General features: G+C 38.0%; 1 protein-coding gene across 5 annotated transcripts in view; it reads right to left on the minus strand.

Moving 5' to 3' along the window:
* Positions 1-19,092, minus strand: part of BDP1 (B double prime 1, subunit of RNA polymerase III transcription initiation factor IIIB) — an 82,470-nt gene extending 63,378 nt beyond the window's left edge. For 4 of the 5 annotated variants that reach the window (XM_060400237.1, XM_012096785.3, XM_012096786.3 and 1 more), the window contains exons 1-9: positions 18,623-19,092; positions 16,920-17,196; positions 14,975-15,084; positions 13,912-13,971; positions 11,882-12,010; positions 10,629-10,762; positions 9,226-9,320; positions 2,838-2,892; positions 993-1,136 (exon numbers count right to left, since the gene is read on the minus strand). In XM_060400237.1, the coding sequence (XP_060256220.1) occupies positions 993-1,136; positions 2,838-2,892; positions 9,226-9,320; positions 10,629-10,762; positions 11,882-12,010; positions 13,912-13,971; positions 14,975-15,084; positions 16,920-17,196; positions 18,623-18,834 (1,216 nt within the window). In that variant the 5' untranslated portion in view covers positions 18,835-19,092. The remainder of the gene's footprint in view (positions 1-992; positions 1,137-2,837; positions 2,893-9,225; positions 9,321-10,628; positions 10,763-11,881; positions 12,011-13,911; positions 13,972-14,974; positions 15,085-16,919; positions 17,197-18,622) is intronic. The other variant, XM_027980020.2, reaches the window with a different exon arrangement.
* Between the last annotated feature and the right edge of the window lie 859 nt (positions 19,093-19,951).

Below are 19,951 nucleotides of genomic sequence, written 5' to 3' on the forward strand. Positions count from 1 at the left end.
GTAGCCAGGGCAGCACCTTTGCTCCCCAACCTGTGATCAAACTCACGCTCCCTGCATTGGAGGGGTGCGGTCTTAAGCACTGGACCCCCTTACACACCTCATTCCTAGATGATGTTGGGAAATTAAGTGCATCCCGTGTGACTCACAGACACCTGCACCTGGTTCCCCGAGACTTGGACCTCTGTGCCTTCTCTTTGCCAATTTTGCTCTGCATTCTTTCACTGTAATAAATCTCAGCTATTTGTACAACTATATGCTGAGTCCTGTGAGTCTTAGCAAATAATTGAATCTAGGGGTCCTCCTGGGGTCCCCCATCACAGACTCTCCCAGTTCTAGGTTGAATTCTGCTGCTGTCACTACTAACACTGTGATACGTTAAGAAAAAATGACAGGATCTCTGAGGTTATTTCTGGGTTATTAAAACAAAAGGAAAGGGGCAGGGATGTACAGCTAACACATAAGGTTCCCTATAGTTCAAAGATCCTTTATAAGATTATAGCTAAACATTGTCCTTAGATCAAAATTCAAACAGTTAAGAAAAGATAAGCCTAAAAATAGAAATAACCACATAAAAAAATTTCCTACCTGGTATAAGTCCCTCAGAAATAAGTTGTGCTCAAACAATACAATTTAGTCACAAGCTCAACGTATTAGACTTCCATTTTTCATTATATTTGACTCTTGAGCCAGATTTGATTTACAGAGAAAAATAATAAGCAAACATGACACCTCAAAATTCTGACTCTCCTTTAGTAACTACAACTGTGCCCAGACACAAGAAGATGCCAACAGCCCAGTTACACCAGTTATAAAACTACAAAGGGAGCTGCTGTTCGTGGCCAGTTAACCAGAAAACTGAGAAAAACCATCGCCCTCCGATCAGACGTCTTAATGGTCTCAGCGGCCTGAACCATGTGTGAATGCCCTAAGACTTTACAGACAATACAGGAAGTCTATTCTTACTAAGTAAAATAACTCTTTTCAATAAGTACCTTTTACATTTTTCCGTGATTTAGAGGACTTCTTCTCCTTTGAACTCTGATTTTTAACAGATTTTTGTTTTCTTTTCTCTTCTTCGGCAAGAACTTTCTGAAGCAAATGAGCAAAAAAATCGAAGTCAAAAGGGCGCTTTTCCTCTGTTTAAAAAGAAAAAAAACCTTCAAGTTTTTATTTAAAAAGGAAATAACTTCCAAGTTTTAATTTTTCTTAAGTATCATAACATCAAAAGCAAATGAGCTTATCAGCAAGAGAACAAACAACTTTAATCACTATAGTACAGTCACATAACAGAATCCCACTGAACAATAAAATATGACATTCTAGAACAAGAGAAACTAACCTATGATGATTCAAATGAAAAACGTGGTTGCCTGGCTTGGGATTAGGAGTGGAGACTGACTAGAAAGGGAAAACAGGGGCCTTTCTGGAGTGATGACAATGTTTCATGGCTTGTTTGAGTGGTGGTTACACAGGTGAATTATTTATCAAAAGTCAAACTATAAATTACACTGTGCATAGTTATAAATATACTTTTTTAAAACACTGGAATGACTAAGAAGTTCTCAATTTCATGTGCTCACTTTATTACAACCTTTCACAATTTACTCTTTCAAATATCAGCAAAGGAGGAAGTAAATGAACATTAATCAGGACTATTCCACTAAATACCCATTAACAGTAAAATAATTTCTATTATACAGCACCAAACAGTGAATTTTAAAGGTTTTAGAATGGTCTAACAATGACTCCACATCCCATAAAGACTGTTCATAGATTTATGGATTCTTTTCTGATTAAATATAATGAAAAGTTTCAAGACCACTTCTCTAAAATGGAGAGAGTTGAGGACTACAACATTCCAGATCCTCCAGGAGCCATTCCTGGAAATGGTTTTCCTGAGGACTCAATACCACATTGATAAGGTGCAGTGTCCACTCATCTACCTTTGTGTCTAGACTCAGAAAATAAACGTACAGAGCTACACAATCTAAGTACCTCTCTTTAGAACTTTTTCCTAAGATTAGCACTATAGCAAATGAACATAGAACACATTAATCATGAAATGTTGATAATTATCTTCCAAACAAAGGATACAGGAACTACTTCAAACAGTACATTTAATTCTGTTTTTCTTTACAAATCCCTTGATGTATTTCTCTGGACTTAAAGAGAAACTAACAGCCTCATTTTAATGAGGTTATTAGTTAAAAACCGAAAGGTATACATCATTTTTTCAAATCAGGTCTAAATTCAAACGTCACACCTTTAGACAGACTTTCCCTGAATATCCACACTCGCTCTTTTTTGATTCTTAGAAATTAATCGCTATCTGAAATTATCCTGCTCACCAATTATATTCCTCCCCCACCCACTTAGACTGAAGGCTGTAGAAGCAGGATTCTCAGCTGTCCTGCTCACCGTGATATTCTCGGTGCCTGCAACAGCAGCTGGAACAGGGCAGGTAGTCTGCATTACCAACTGAATAATGGACTTACCATTGTAAGGAATCATTTAATAGTGTCTTCCAGAAACAAGGAACTTCTTCAATACAATTCCCCCAGAATAAACAGCATTTGGAAATGGTTTCCTCAGTCCCTCTAATTTCTTGGGACTCAGAAACCTGCTTAATTGCTTCTTGATGTTCTAGTTACTCCCTTGCCTACAAATCTATATCTGCCAGACCCAAACTGCTAAAGGGAAAAATTTCCAGTGCTACTCTTCCTATGACAATAGAGGGAGATAAAACAAACCTAAAACACACTGAGACCAAAGACAAAATATTGGTCATTTGTGGGGCTCTTCAAACAATTCATTCTTAAAGAGGTGTTAATACTTACGGAATGCTTTGTCTATTCTCCATCCATTTGTTTTCTCTTCACGTTTAAATTTATTCTGTTAACAAAACAAAACAAACCCTATGGTAATTTTCTCCTGTTAAACAAGTGAATATTATGTTTAAAAAATAACATCAAAGTAAATTTCTTATAATAACATACGATTCTCTAATAAATAGAGAATAATAAATAACTTGCTAATAGGCAAATTACTTAAACCCTTAGCTTTTAAAAAATAGAGATGAAAGATTTCTACCAAGCTCTGTGCTCCTCAAGATCAATAACATGAATTAGCAATGGAAGCTGGATTTACAGAGAACAGAAAATAAAAAATAAAGTTGACTAGCACGGAAACAGATCAAACTGTGATCAATTAAGCTAACTAGTATTAACTCTTTAAAAATTAGTATACTTATATCAAGTTAAACCTCTTACATTATTATTCTAATATGTTTTTAACAGCATGAAGGGGAGACTGTACAGAAACAGCTGAGAAAAACTTTGAAGCTGGCCAAGTTTATCTTTAGAACCTCGCTTTCCTGAGCACCAAAGAGCCCCATTTGCAATTTTACTCCAGATTACCTCCTTTAAGATGGAGATGGTTAACGTTTAAGGCTCAATGCATCCTAAGATCCTACTCCAGATAACCTCCTTTAAGATGGAAATGGTTAAGGTTTAAGGCTCAATGCATCCTAAAATCCAATTCTATTCCAGATAACCAACCTCCTTTAAGATGGAGATGGTTAAGGTTTAAGGCTCAGTGCATCCTAAGATCCAATTCTATTCCAGATAACCTCCTTTAAGATGGAGATGGTAAAGGTTTAAAGTTCAGTGCATCCCAAGACCTTCAAAAGTCTGAGGGCACACACATACACACACATCCTAGGGGAGGGAATGATTAGCCAGTCTCTCCCTTTACAGATCAGTGCTCTAAAAGCTTTTATTAAGAATACAAAAATCATATTATTGAAGAGAGAGAGAGAAATCACACACAATAACCTCTTCACTGACCCCTTCTTCCCTCCAAAAGAAACCACCCACTAATCTGACTTTAAAGCAGTCACTTTCTTGCACTTCCTTACTGTTTATCATCTAAGGGTACATCATTAGGCTCTACAGTTTAACCTTTCCTATATTTCCCAGTATTTTGGTCATCTGATGTGAACAGCTGACTCACTGGAAAAGTCCCTGATGCTGGCAAAAACTGAGGGCAGAAGGAGAAGAGGGGGTCAGAGGATGAGGTGGCTGGATGGCATCACTGATGCAATGGACATGAACTTGGGCAAACTTTGGGAGATGGTGAGGGACAGAGAGGCCTGGCATGTTGCAGTCCATGGAGTCACAAAAAGTTGGACACAATTTTTTTATATGACTAACATTTTTCAATCTACAGATTATTCCTCTTTTCCGTTCTTCCTAACCCTTATTACCAAGTAAAATGGAAGTTTCCAAAGCAGATCATCTTTCTCCCTTAAAGATCATATTATTCTGTAAAGATTTCCTCAAAAGTTAACAAAAGTCATATCTACACATAACAGAAGTCACATAAAAAGTGACAGGCTACAATCATTAAACATCCTGAAGAATGCCAATAGGCTTTAGGCATTATTCAATTTTAAAACATAGCTACAACATATTTTATCTAATTGAGAATATAGTCCAGAACAATGTAAAACTTTTAAGAATGTGTTGATATTAACCATTCTTTTTTAGGCCTCATCATGCTTGTGAGATCTTAGTTCCCTGACCAGGGATCGAACCTGGGCCCCAGCAGTGAAAGCACAGAGTTCCAACCACTGGACCACCAGGGAATTTCCTGATATTAGTCACTGAATCCATGCAGGAATCACTGTAAGCCAAATTCCATGATCATAAAATAAATCCCATAACTTCCACTTCTGGCCTTGACAAAGTAAGTGGCAATGGACTTGTTCCACACATCCAACCCATCATAAATACCTTTAAAAGGGAACAAAATAAATGCATCAACTATTTTTAAACACTGGACAAGACTACAATCTTGGAAGAGCAAGACCACAATTCCACAATCCCAGAAAGAAGGGAAACATAAAAGATATACCAACTTTCGCCCTGACTCTCTGCCTGGGCTAAATTTCCTAACCAAGGAGAGAGAAAGGCCATACAGAGCCCAGAGATCCCACTGAGCTGAGGAAGTAATGTACCTTCAGAGGCAGGTTCTACAGAGCAGAGAGCTATTTAAAGAGGAGTCCCACGAATCTGGTAGAGGTATCCCAGAGGTGGTTGGTCCACATCTGGGCTCCGTACGCCCTGAGCATGAAGTCTAGTAGAGAATAGCTACTACAGGGATGGGAGCAGAAAGAAGATCCTAGAAGCCATGTAACATAGGGAGATGACAGGGTTCATCATACCTTTGTTTAACAGCCACACATTCAGCTCAGACATCAGAACAATCACCAGTTAGAGACAGGGTCACACCTTAGAGCGGCCTTTCTCAGTCAGGGTTGTAGCATGAGACTTAAGTCCCAGCGCCCCAAGGGATCTACTATATGTAATGAATTATCTTCGTCCCTATATATCTAGAATGGTATAACATGACCGTGCTTGGAAAAATCAGAAAACAGTCACTCAAATTATCTTCTGTAATTCAGATGAGAAACCTAGAGTATGTATCAGTCTTAAGAAAGCCTAAAACCAAGACTTCATAAGAATAAGGAGAGTTGACAATACAGAAATAAACACTCTGAAGGAAAAAATAAAAACAAACATAATTCAAACACTGTGTAACACATTATCCACCATGTCCAGCCTGCAATTAAAAAAAAAAATCCACAAAAAACATGAGAAAAGATAGGAAAAGGTGCTGCATGGTCAAGGAAATAGAGTCAACAGAAACAGATTTCAGATGTTCAAATTAGCTGACAAGAAAGTTAAGCAGCTGTTATAAATATGTTCAAGAATTCAAAGGAAAATATGGAATGAACAGATACAGAAATCTCAGCAGAAGAATGGAAACTAGGAAAAATAACCAAGCTGAAATCCCATAAATGAAACCCTCACTAATGGACTTAACAGCAGATTGAAGACAGCCGAAGACAAGATCAGTGAATCTATAAACATGGTAACAGAAACTAACCAACTGAAATAAAGAAAAAAGACTGGGAAAACAATGGACAGAGCATTAGTAATCTGTAGTACAATGTCTCGCAAACTAACTCATATAAGTGGACTACCAGAAACAGGGAACACAGATACCAAAGGCCAACCAGAAGTTATACTCATATTCTTGACTGTAAGGAGGATCAGGACTCCTAACCCCTGTTTTAGGACAAGGAATGATGGCAAAGATAAATAGGGACATTTCCTACTAATAAAAGGATCAATTCAACAGCAAGCTAAAATGTGAATGAACCCAATAAAAGAACTTCAATACACATGAAGTTCAAATCACACCCCAAACTGATCAATTTAAAAGGAGAAACACAAATCTGTAACTGTGATTAGAGGCATCAACTCTTCTCTCAGACAACACCACACCCAACAACTGCAGAAGACATGTTCATTTCAAGTGCACGCTCACCGAGATGACAGTACGACAGGCTTTAAGAGACAATCAACAAATTTCAGAAAGACTGAAATCTTAACAGATTACGTGCTGTGACTTTCACAGTGGCAAAGAAAACAATAACAGTAAGATATCTAGACATGTCCCAACACTGGGAATTAAACACACTTCTAAATAACTGGCATGTCATGGAAGAAATCACAAGGGAAACTAGACAATAGTTTTAACCGAATGACAATGAAAACAGCTTATCGATATTATAAGTCTACAGTTTATATGAAACTATATAGCTTTAAATGTCTTCAATTAAAAAAAGAACAGTTTAAAATCTATGTTCCAAGTTTTCATCTAAGGAAGCTAAGGAAAAAAAATAAGACAAATTAAACCCAAAGTAAGTATAGGCATAAACCTTGAAGATATTGCGGGTTCAGCTCCAGACCACTACAATAAAGTGAACAGTGCAATAAAGCGAGTCATAGGCTTTTGTGTGTTTCTCAGGGCACAAAACAGCTGTTTACCTTACACTGAGGTAGTATGTTAGGGGTACAATAGCATTATGTCTAGAAAAACAACGTATATACTTAATTTAAAAGTTCTTTATTGTTAAAAAATAGAAAAAAAATACAAACCATCATCAAACCTTTAATTTAAAAAAAAATTGCAGTATGTGTCAAGTGCAATAAAATGAGGTATGCCTGAAGAAAGGAAATGCTAAACTTTAAAAAAAAAAAACAATGAAAACATACATACAACTGATAACATAGCTAAAAGTTGATTCATTAAAAGACTCTGGCAAGGTCAAAAACCTTTAGCAAGACAAGGGAAAAAAAGAGAGAAAGAAAAATCATCAATCAGTGAGATATATCCTACAATAAATCCTACAAGCATTAAAATGGTAAGTGAATAGTATGAAATTTTTATGCCTATAAATTCAACAACTTAGCATCTAGACTGACGCAAGAAGAAACTGAAAATATAAATACCCATATCTCTATTAAAGAAATTGAATTTATAATGAAAACCCTTCCTCCAAAGGAAATATAGGCCCAGACAATTTCACTGGTAAATTACATCAAACATTAAGAGGAGAAATAATACTAATCCTAAATAAAGTTTCTCAGATTTCAGGATGCAAACACTTTCCAACTCATTTTCCATGACCACCAAAATGCTGGTACCAAAACCACAAAGGCACTAAAAGAAAATTACAAACCAATACTGTCATGAACAAAAGATACAAAAAATCCTCAAGAAAATATATTAAAAATCAGTAACATATAAAAAGAATACAGTATGACTAACTGGGATTTATCACAGCAATGCAAGGTTGGTTCAAAATTTGCAACTCAATATAATTTACTAGTCCATTTTTACTTTTCTGTACTTTTCCCAAAGACTTCCTGGGACCACACTAAATTTTTAAGGGAAGAGTCTAAACTATTTTTAAGAGAAACAGTGTCAGAGTTCAGTCACTCAGTCGTATGCGACTCTTTGCAACCCCATGAACAGTCTAGTGACAGATTTACCATTAATTACTCAGATCCAAGAGCTCCCCTAAACAATCAACTTCTAGCCTTCAAACACTTCAACATTTTGTTCTCACTGTATCAGAGATCAATATTCAAAAAGGAACATAAAGAATATAAAAGATCCCTCATCTGTTACAGAAATAGAAAGACCATTACGCTATACAATGGTTCCCAGTAAATCAGTCTATGCCAGATCTATTTCCAAAAAAAAATCTAACTTTCCTAATGGTCCTTTTAATTAATGAAAAAGAAAGCCCATGGTTGCATAAAAATCTCACTGCTGCTGCTGCTGCTAAGTTGCTTCAGTCGTATCCGACTCTGTACGGCCCCATAGACGGCAGCCTACCAGGCTCCCCTGTCCCTGGAATTCTCCAGGCAAGAATACTGGAGTGGGTTGCCATTTCCGTCTCCAAAAATATCTCACTATGACTTAGAAATGCATTTTAGCAACACAGTGTGCACTCAAATGCACTCCAACCCAGGAAACTTATGATGAGGTTTCTCAACAAAAAGAACTGTAAGACAGAGAAAGATCATTCTTTTAGGCATATTTAAGCACTAATTGATAAACATCATTGCTGTTGTTAATAGTATTACTTAAAAAAAAAAGAAAAGTATCACTGGTTGTCCTCAAAGTTAAAGTGGTCTAGGGAGAAGGCAATGGCAACCCACTCCAGTACTCTTGCCTGGAAAATTCCATGGATGGAGGAGCCTGGTAGGCTGCAGTCCATGGATCCCTAGGAGTCGGACACAACTGAGTGACTTTACTTTCACTTTCATGCATTGGAGAAGGAAATGGCAACCCACTCCAGTGTTCTTGCCTGGAGAATCCCAGAGACGGGGGAGCCTGGTGGGCTGCCGTCTATGGGGTCGCACAGAGTCGGACACGACTGAAGGGACTTAGCAGCAGCAGGAAAGCAACAATTAGAGAACTACACAACTCAGTATGTTCTTTCCCTAGAAAATTCAAAGATACCTTTTGTGTTCAAAAATCTATCCTTAACCCCAGCATTCTGGTACATTTATTCCTCTTCATTATCTAACTCTACTTTTACCTCAGTTTCACTGGCTTTGTTGGTACACCCTCAAATCCATTATAGAAGTGGAAAGATATAAACAAGAACACATAATACTGAGGGTTAAAGAGACAATACTCATTTTAGGACTGGGAAATATACTACACTACTTTTTGAATGATAAAGGACAGATGTACCAGAAACAGTAGTAAAAAAGGATGGACTGAGATTTCAACCAAAGGTTTAAAAGACAGTAATTTTTAATCTCTTTTCAATCAACAAATGTAATGGGTTTACTTTACCTTAATTTCTATTCTTGCTCTGTGAGGAAAAAGCTGTCCAATCATAGAAAAGTCAGTTCCTACCATGCTGATGGCTAAAAAAAACATATCTGTCTCTGTAAAAATAAAAGATTTAGAAAGATGGAGAATTAATCTTATAAATATTTCAGAGGAAAAAATCTTACATAAGTATATAAAGGTGTTAAGTCGCTCAGTCGTGTTTGACTTTTTGCAACCCCATGGACTGTAGCACACCAAGCTCCTCTGTCCATGGGATTTCCCAGGCAAGAATACTGGAGTGGGTTGCAATTTCCTTCTCCGGGATCCTCCCGACCCTGGGATCAAACCTGGGTCTCCTGCATTGCAGGCAGACTTTTTTACCATCTGAGCCACCGGGGAAGCCCTACGTAAGTATATATTTTGAGTTAAAAGTAAATTTGACAATACTGAAGTTTCTTATTAAAATCCATCAAATCTTTAATCACAGAAATATACCTATGAACACATACACAGAAATAGTTCAATTTTACTGCAAGAAGCCTCATGGATCTAAAAACACCTTCTTTAAACTTTTATATAAAAATATGGTTTAAGAAATTTGCATGTTCATACTAAAGTAGCTGGAATTTCTGAAAAGGCATTCTGCCTATCTGGTCTCAAGTGCCTTGAAGAAAACTTTCAGTCAGAACTAGCATATTAAAAAAAAAAAAAAAAAGAACCAGTATATTGCTGGTATGTAAGCAACTAAGATGTGTACATGAAAGGAAAGTAAGGGAGGTGGGAGGGGGGTTCATGTTTGGGAACGCATGTAAGAATTAAAGATTTTAAAATTTAAAAAAAAAAAAAAAGTTAAAAAAAAAAAAAAGAAAGGAAAGTAGCCAGAAAAATACTCAAGAACAGAACTAGCCTCAAGAGAACAGGACTGGGGAAGTCAGAAATTCATTCTGTATTACTCTGTTGTGTCTGAATTTTTTCCCAAAACAAACTGTATTATTTTTACAATAAAAATTAAGTAAAACAAACAACATGCAGTAGGTAATATATACTTTTTTACATGTACTTTTTATCATTAAAGACTGTATTATACAATAGTGAGGTAGAATATTATTATGAGCATTAAAAATATTGGTAATTTTTCATTAAAATGATATTTGCTGCACAAGGATTTGACAATGAAGAATATTCCACCTGAAATGATCATAAGGCTAACCCCTAAAAAGATGTCTAAGATAAAGTCAGAGGCATAGTTCTATGGTGGGAGACAGGGGAAAGGTGCCAATAAAATTAGCTAGAGAAAAAAACTAGCTGGTTTGCATTTTATTTTTTTTTACTCAGGGGATACCTGGTATAACACAGAAACCAAGAAACAAATTCACTTCATTTCCAATAAATAATCTACATAGTTTAAAATGAAAATCAGTTACCTTTATTTGACCATGGTTTAGAGTAGTAGCTTTTCCTAAAGCTGGAATATGTAGTTGTAGAACCACGCTCAAATATGGGGTCATTTTCCTCAACAACACAGGGACCTTTTGTCCTTAAAACTTCTACAGTTAAACTGAAAGAAACATTTTTAAATAGATCCACACTAAACATGCAAGGAAACAAACAGTAAATGAGATTTAATAGTTATATTCTGAAATTTACCATGCCAAAAACCACATCAAAAGTATAACACAAAAAAACAAAAAAGTAATATACATTTGAAGTATGCATATTTTCTAAGAATCTGCCAATTTTCATTTAAAATGTGATTGCTAGGGAGCAAAAATTAATGCCAACCTGATTTCAAAATCCTTAGCAGCAATATAAATCTGTAAAATATCTCTGGGCCAACTAAATAACTGTTTTTTACTGACTTCTGTATGTCTCCTACATTTAACATATCTTATCATGCAATACCCAATAGGGGATACTGAGAAATATAAACACTTTATATTTACATTTTATATTCCTCCACACAAAGCAGTTAAATATGCTTTTAACAATTTAATAAAATCATCATCACAAAATAGTGGAAAACAACATGCATAAACAGCTATTATTAACAGCATTATATTTTCATTTATCATAGAATTTATATCCTGTAAAACAATTATTAATTAAACTGTAAGGAGACTTCCATCCCTCTTTTTTTTTTTTCCCTAACTAGTTTATCTTCTTTTTTTAAGAAACACACATTGAAAAGAGAAGTAAGTTTCATACTGCCAAATTTGAGAAATTTAATGTTATAACTAAGAAATTAAACCAGAAAGTTAATTAAAAACCAAAAAATATGTTTCACTGAATTTTCAACAGTTAACACCACAACCAGAATATGGTAATAGTTAATAAGTACTGACATCAAGGCCGAATTAATCATTGAAATGTATTCTTAGTTGCGGACAGCGTGTGATTAGTTCAATAGCTCATTTCAACTACCAGTAAAATTAGTAAAACAATGGTAGTAGATAAGTGGGTGGCAGGTCAGCAGTACCATCTTCTCATATAAAGGACACAATTATAAAAAATTGCTAAAAATTATAAACAAATATAACCCACCCTTCTATTTATAACATCTATTACGCAAAAATAAACGTCAGTCAACGTGACAGTGTGAAATACAGAAACTCAATCTTGCTCATTAGACAAAACTCATTTGTTCTCAAAACCACAATCTCTCTCTCTCTTAACTTACCTTTCTTCATCCAAAATAATAGACCCATCTTCTGCCACTTTTACTCGAGGAACCAGCAAGGGCCCATCATCCAACTCTTCTTCTACTTCGTCGTTATCTTCACCATCAGGAGTAGTCTTGCTTTCTTGCCTACCGAATGCCAAGGTAGGTTAGTTCATACAGCCATCAGAAACATCCCCTGAATACTATGAACTTCTAAAACAAACTATTGCACCTTCAACCTTCTGTTAATAGCTATTTCCCACTTTCACTATAACCTCACTGAAAATACTATGTGTTATTGAGACCATGGCTATAAGATTTCCTCAAATCTAGTAGCATTTCACAGAAGTCTTTACTCTCTTTGAAACGATAAATAAATGCTCATCTATTCTGTCTCAACCGAGCACTGGAGTAAACCATACAGATATTATAAAATTAATAAAAAATAAGGCATACAGAATTAATTTCCAGATCATTTTATTACCTCTTCAGAACAATCCTTGGGGGTTAGATTTTCACACCCATTTGATGTTTGGAGACGATAAATTACTGTTGCTCTAGACTACACAACAATCAGAGTAGACCAAGAAGCCAAACACAGTATCCCAGATAACGGTTCCAAATTTCATACACTTTCCATTCAATTAGATTATCACTTTAAGGTCTTACTGAAAGAAGCATAACCTATAAACCTGTAAAAACAAAGCCTATTTCTGGACCTCCCGACAGTGGATAAGAATCCACCTGCCAATGCAAAGGACAGGAGTTCAATCTCTAGTCCAGGAAGACTCCACATGTCCCAGAGTAGCTAAGCCCACGAGCCCCAACTACTAAGCCTGCATGCTGCAACTACTGAAGCCTGCCCGCCTAGCCTGTGCTCTGCAAGGGAAGTCACCACAGTGAGAAAGCCCACACACTGCACTGAACAGCAGCCCCTGTTCAACTGCAACTAGAGAAAGCCCGAGGAGAGACAAAGACCCAGGGAAGCCAAAATAATTAATTAATTAAAAAATAAAACAATGCAGATTCTAAGAAAAAGATTAGTCACGACAGGGAATTCCCTGGCAGTCCAGTAGTTAGGACTAGGCACATTCACTGCCCTGGCCTATGTTCAACCCCTGGTCACAGAACTAAGATCCCACGAGCTGTGTGGTATGATCCACCCCACCCCCCAAAAGTAATCATTACTTAAGGATTATTACTTGAAATAATAAATCCCAATGTTTCTGCTATTTTTCCACAATTACAAGTCCACGATAACTTCCAAGGTCTTAGGAGGGATTTCTTCTCCATTTTTGGACCATGCCATGTGGCACATGGGTTCATTTTTGGGCGTGCCATGTGGCACATGGGATCTTGGTTCCTTGATGAGGGACTGAACCCACACCCCTGCAGTGGAAGCACAGGGTCTTACCCGCTGGACCACCAGGAAAGTCCTTTTTGCAGACATTTCCTAGGAATAAACTAATATATATGACAGTGAAAGCATGCATGCAAAAAGGGACTCTGTAGTGGTGTCAAAACTATACCTATTGAAGGACAGTATGTACAAAATGCTAAGGAAAAAAAAAGGAAAAACAGAAAAAGAAAAGGCAAAAGGGGAAAACGGAAAACAAAGAAAAGAAAAGGAAATAGAAAAAAAATAGGTTTGCTTGGAGAGACACAGACTAGACTAGAAAGATACATTTAAAGTGTGGTAACATTTGTTGCTTTCAGGAAGGATTAGGTGGCAGAAAACAGTCAGAAAGTTTTTCTCAGTACTTTAGTTCCCTTTGAATTTTTACCATATGAGTATCATTATTCTAAAAGTAAATCCTTTTTAAGTATAAAAACTTTAAAATCATAATACTATTTATATATGTAACACACAAAGTACAAATACATAGTGTGAGGCTTTCATATTGATTTAAATCAAACAGCTTTTATTCTTGTTGTGAGTCTAAAAATTCCTATCACGTGTAATTTAACTAAAATAGGAAGAATCATTTGATTTCATTTTTTTTAATGTACTTATGACAGAATACATTCAAAACAGATGAGATGCTTACTCTCGTGTTCGGACTGGTGTCGATGATTTTTCAGTTTTCTTTTCCTGCTCCAGTGAAGAACTACCAAACACAAATAAAAACATACCTTTTAATAAACAAGTAATTTACAGTTTGTCAATTCCATCTGAGGCAAGAAGCAAATAATTTTAACTTGCAATCTTTTTTATGATTATACCATAACACTACCACTAATGATGGTGTGGTCTTACACTCAATTTTTCACTCAGAAACTTTTGTTATCAATATATATAATTTGTTAGGCCTTAAGAAGGAAACACTCTTCCCTCAATTCCTCAGCAAAAGCATGAAGCAACCTAGGTGGCTTGTTTCCAACTCCTAGATGTCAAACGATCTCGGTTTCCGGCCCTTCCCTCAAGTAGGCCAAAGACCTGCTGAATGTGAAACAGGCTGCACTGAAAATATGCCACTACTTCTACACTCTGGAGAAGGCATGGCACCCCACTCCAGTGTTCTTGCCTGGAGAATCCCATGGACGGAGGAGCCTGGTGGGCTGCCGTCTATGGGGTCACACAGAGTCGGACACGACTGAAGCGACTTAGCAGCAGCAGCAGCTACCTACACTCACCCCCTACACCATCAACAACACAACAGTGAGGAGATTTATTATAATCTCTCTGCCTCCCCAGACTAACTTTGATCAAAGAAGTTTTGTTCTTGTAGGATTGGTTAATCAAATGTTGCTATATTAATTAGGAGGTAGGGTATAAAAGTTACATCACCCCTTCAGACCACATTATAGTATGTAAAAAATATAAATGGCAATCCAGATTAGAGAAAAGCTGTTTAGCTGGTTTTTACTGCATCTTGGTAATATTAACAAAGGAAAGTTGTTTTTAATCTCAGAGGTAAAGGTCATCATTTACCATCCCAAGAAAATAGTTACCTGAAATAACACTAATTTTTGTTATAAAATTCTTATCCAAATGGACATCACATGTGCTAAACATTTCATCAACATGTTTTTGGAAAACATGAACTCTAAAAGTGATACTTAAATCACTACATACCCAAAGAAAGTAAAATAGAAATAAAGACGACTTACGTCATTGGATTGCTTTCTGGTAGATAATATATGAAGTCTCTCATAGTCATTTTGGAACGATCCGGTGGCCTTTGAGTTTCATTTACGGCATACTTGTTTTTCCATTGCTTCTAGACACACAAACACACAGAGACGCACTGTTATTTGACAAATATAGAAGTACTTTAGGGGAATTCCCTGGCAGTCCAGTGGTTAAGACTCTGTGCTTCCACTGCAGGAGACACTGTTCAATTCCTGGTGGGGGCCAAAAAAAAAAAAATACATAAATTTTTAAAAATTTTAAAAAGAGATTTTTAGACATACATATTTAAGTATAAGCCCTTTACTACATTCATTGCAAGCGTATTATTGAGTCTATTATTCCCATAACAATTATGCCTAATTTCAGGAAAAGTTTTATAAACTGATTAGCATGTTAAACCTCCCGGAGCTTATTTCCTCCTAAATAAATAGTGACAGCCACTTCACACCGTTGAGGTATTTGAATGAGATAGACATAATGCACGAGGAAGGACTTCGCTGGAGGGCCAGTGGGTAGGACTCCACGCTTCACTGCCGAGAGCGAGGGTTCAGTCCCTGGACAGGGAACTAAGATCCTGCAAGCCTCAAGGCGTGGCCAAAAAAAAAAAAAAGCACCAAGATAAGGGCCTTTCTCTTAGTTAAAAAGGGAGGCACTCTACAAACTAATAATAAAAGTTGACATTTGTCAGGCTTCCTAATTGGTAGACACTAGTCTAAATGTGTTTTACCCGTATTAACTCATTTATGCTTCACAACCTTCCAATGAGATGGATACTATTACCAATCTATTTTACAAATGAGAAAACAGACATGGAAGATTACCTAAATTGTTCAACATCACATATTAATAGTAAGGGAGGACTCTGAAGTCCAGCCCTTAAGTATCAAACTCTAGAGGTTATATGTTTCACTTCTCTGTTACATTGCACTCTCAGAAAAAGAATGCAGACTCTATTATACGTATACACACATATTTCCCCCATTCATAATTTCCCATATTGTCAGTTTAGAAATGGAGAAGGCAATGGCACCCCACTCCAGGACTCTTGCCTGGAAAATCCCATGGACGGAGCCTGGTGGGCTGCCATCTATGGAGTTGCTAACAGTCGGACACAACTGTGGGACTTCACTTTCACTTTTCACTTTCATGCACTGGAGAAGGAAATGGCAACCCACTCCAGTGTTCTTGCCTGGAGAATCCCAGAGACGGGGGAGCCTGGTGGGCTGCCATCTATGGGGTTGCACAGCGTCGGACACGAATGAAGTGACAGCAGCAGCAGCAGCAGCAATTTAGAAAATGTTACCAATTCATTTTGCTCAACTACATGTGTCATAATTCAAATGAATGTAACTCAATTGGACATCCTTGTGAAAAATCTCACTGAAGGATTAGTTTATAAATATATTTGTTTGTGTATCTGTATATGTGTGTGTGCAAATGTGAAACTTCAATCTGTGGCCTCCAAAAACAATGAAAGATATAGATGAATAAAATACAGAAAAATTAATATAGGGGCAAAAATAGCTTATAACTCCATTGTGCTTCTCAATCATTCTCTTAACAAAGGGAGATACTCTATTAATACGAGGGATCTTATTTGGTTTTGTTTCCCACATCGAAATGCTACAGATGCTTGGGACTTCCCTGGTGGTCGAGTGGCTAAGACTCTGCTCCCAAGGAAGAGGGCCTGGGGTCCCATCCCTGGTCTGGAAACTAGATCCCACATGCTACAACTCAAGAGTCCACATGCCGCAACTAAAGATCCCGTAAGTTGCAGCGAAGGTCAAACCAAGGTTCACCACAGCCAAATAAAAAAAATTTTTTAATGTTACAGATGCTTATTTTTCCTCCAAATGACAGTCGACTAACATAAAAACAGAAACCTAGCAGGCAACAGTCAAAATTCTGATTTTTCTATCATACCTTCTCTTTCCTCAATTCTTCTTTTAACATTTCCCTCAGTTTCTGGGCTTTGTATATTCGGTATCTGTCTGAACATGGCTGTTTCTCTTTTGTTGGAACAGGGTTTGGCTGTGGAGCTTCTTGATTAACTGTAGATAAAGGATGAGGTTCTGAAGGAACACTGACACTAGGTTTGACCAGACTAGAAGTACTTGGTATTCGCTTTCTTTTCTGTGAAACAGTAAAGGAAGGCTTACTGGATTCTTCAACATCCTTCCCATCATCAGTCTTTTCAACACTGTGGATATTTAAAAAGAAAAAAAAAATGGCATTATGGATCTTCTTTGAAACATTCTAGTCTTAAAAACTAGTCTGACAAAAATCCAAAACAGCAAAGCCTTTTGGATTATTAAAGTCATAATCAATTATTAAAAATCAATGACTTAAACAGAGATTGCAATAAGAACAACATACAATCTATGGGCTCTTACAATTAGCAAAGACCCACCCCCAAAATAGGAAATATAGGATTAAAAAAACGCATATTCCCAAAATGTCAAGTCTAAGAAAGCTGTATTCTTGAATTTAAACAGATCAAGACAACAGAATGAGTAATTTTGTAAATTATCAATAATCATGCATCACATGTACTTAACATTATCTCTGTGAACTTTATTAATTTAACAGCTGAAGCCCAGGAACAATGCCAACTGCAGCTGGTCTCAACACTACAGTAACTGCTATTTGTATTCCATTGTTGGGAGAAATTCTGAAACAAACTCATGTAAAAACTTGGAAATTACTAAGTACCAGTTTAAGATCAACAGAAGAAGTCAAGTCAAAAAAAGGAATAAAAAAGAAACTGTCACCTTCCTGTCACAATATAAACGAAATTTATGCCATCTCACTGTTATTTAATAGGGTTGATTTTCATTGGTTCCCCTCACATTTATAGTATAGAAACAGAGGTCATTATTAGTTTAACATATCTTAATTTTAATTACTTTACTGCCTCACCTTTAAACACCTAAAGATAGTCAACTATTCCACATGTCCTGTGCAAGATAGTTTTTATCAGTTATCTCTAATCTCCACAATAACTCTTGAAGTGAGAGTTATCCCCATTTTGCAGATGAGTAAATTCTGCCTAAGCAAAGTCTATAAATTGTAAAATTAAGTAGAAGAATCCTGAATCCAAATGTGGTACATGATACATGCTTTTCTGTTCAGAAAACAGGTTCACCATAGTTAAAGGGACACACCCACAAATCAAAACAAGTAACCAAACCTCCTTTCCACTAACATAAATCAGCAGAATCAAAATAATACTGCTTTTCTTTTAAAAATAAATGTTTTTAAGATAAAAAAAAAAAGCTTACCCCTACAATGTACTTCAAAAGGATGAAAACAGTGGTAACCTAAATGCTCTAATGAATAGTACCACGTGTGAGTTTTCCCGAAGACTGCTAGACCGGGATTCCTCCCACCACCACTTGAAGACATGGTCCTCTCCCCGAGAATCTATACCTTGTAACAAAACCCACACCTGCCACACCGTGGTCAGAGGGACCAACTGCACTTGGAAGCGTGTTCGTGGGCCTCAACTGTCAGGCTTAGTGCAAGCGAGCGAGTACTTCTACGGTAAACTTTCTTTGCTCAGCTTCCATGTGAAGCGCCCGGAGAGGCGGGGGCAAATGAAAATGCTCCCCTCTGCGAGCACTTACCTGCTCTTGGGAGTCTTGTCTTGGGGCTCCGCTTCCCCGAAGTCCACCGGGGGCACATCTGTGGATTCCGGAGGCTTCGGAGCAGAGGCCGCGGCAGGCTCCTGCGGCCTTGGAGGTTCTTGTTCACGCTGGGAATTGGGGGCGGTGGAGGCCCTGGCGCCTGCTCCGGGCCTGACATTCGGCTTCACGCTAAGGCGTGCCCTGCGGAACATGGCGGAGCCAGGGGGCCCGGGGAGGCGGCCCCAGGGCCGCTCGCAGCCCCGAGCCCCGGCCGCTGCCCCGAGAGGGCTTTAGGAACTACGCCCTTCTCACAAAGCCACACCACCAGCCCAGCGGCCAGCTACCGCAATTGTGCGCCCCAGCCACCGCCCGGGATCTCCCGCCGCCGCCTCTTCTTCATGACCCTGCTACACTAATAGCTAAGTTTTCTCCTATACCTTGCTCCCCCGCCCTAGGAGAGCGCCGGAACTGATTACGTCATCATCCAGCGCCGGAGAATGACGTACAGCGACCGGAGCCATGGTAACTGTCAAGCTAGGGAGCCTGGGTTACCTGGGAACCGGAAATACTGAAAGAGAGACTTGTGGAAATGCTCTCGTCTCCTGGGGTCCTTAGGAGCTGTTCAAAAGAGGAAAAGGAAGTAGTAAATCCCTCAGCCCACACTTTTATGGAAATTATTAAAATTGCTGGCCTTGGGACTTCCCTGATGATCCAGTGATTCCATTGCAGAGGGCACTGGGTTCCAGCCCTGGTTGGGCAAATAAGATCCCACCCGCCAGGTAGTGTGACCAAAAAAATTCTTTTTAAACTACTGGCCATTTTTAGTGAAAGTGAAAGTGAAGTCGCTCAGTCGTGTCCGACCCTTTGCGACCCCATGGACTGTAGCCTACCAGGCTTCTCTGTCCATGGGACTTACCCGGCAAGGGTACTGGAGTAGGTTGCCATTTCCTTCTCCAGGGGATCTTCCCAGCCCAGGAATTGAACCTGGGTCTCCCACATTGCAGGCATATGCTTTATTCTCTGAGCCACCGGCCATTTTTACAGGGTCCTGTAGAACACTGTCTGTTCGTCAGCACATCCTAAGGCTTAAAAATTCTAAATTGAAGGGACTGCTCTGGTGGTCCAGTGGTTAAGAATCCTTGATCCAATGCAAGGTACATGGGTCTGATCCCTGGTCGAGGAACGAAGATTCCGCATGCCAAGGGGCAACTAAGCCCCTGCACCAGATCTGTTGAGCCCAAACTCTAGAGCCCATAAGCTGAACTACTGAAGCTCCTAGAGTCTGTGCTCAGCAACAAGAGAAACCACCACAATAAGTCTATGCACAGC

The sequence above is a fragment of the Ovis aries genome, chromosome 16 (assembly GCF_016772045.2).
Source record: "Ovis aries strain OAR_USU_Benz2616 breed Rambouillet chromosome 16, ARS-UI_Ramb_v3.0, whole genome shotgun sequence".
NCBI lineage: Eukaryota > Metazoa > Chordata > Mammalia > Artiodactyla > Bovidae > Ovis > Ovis aries.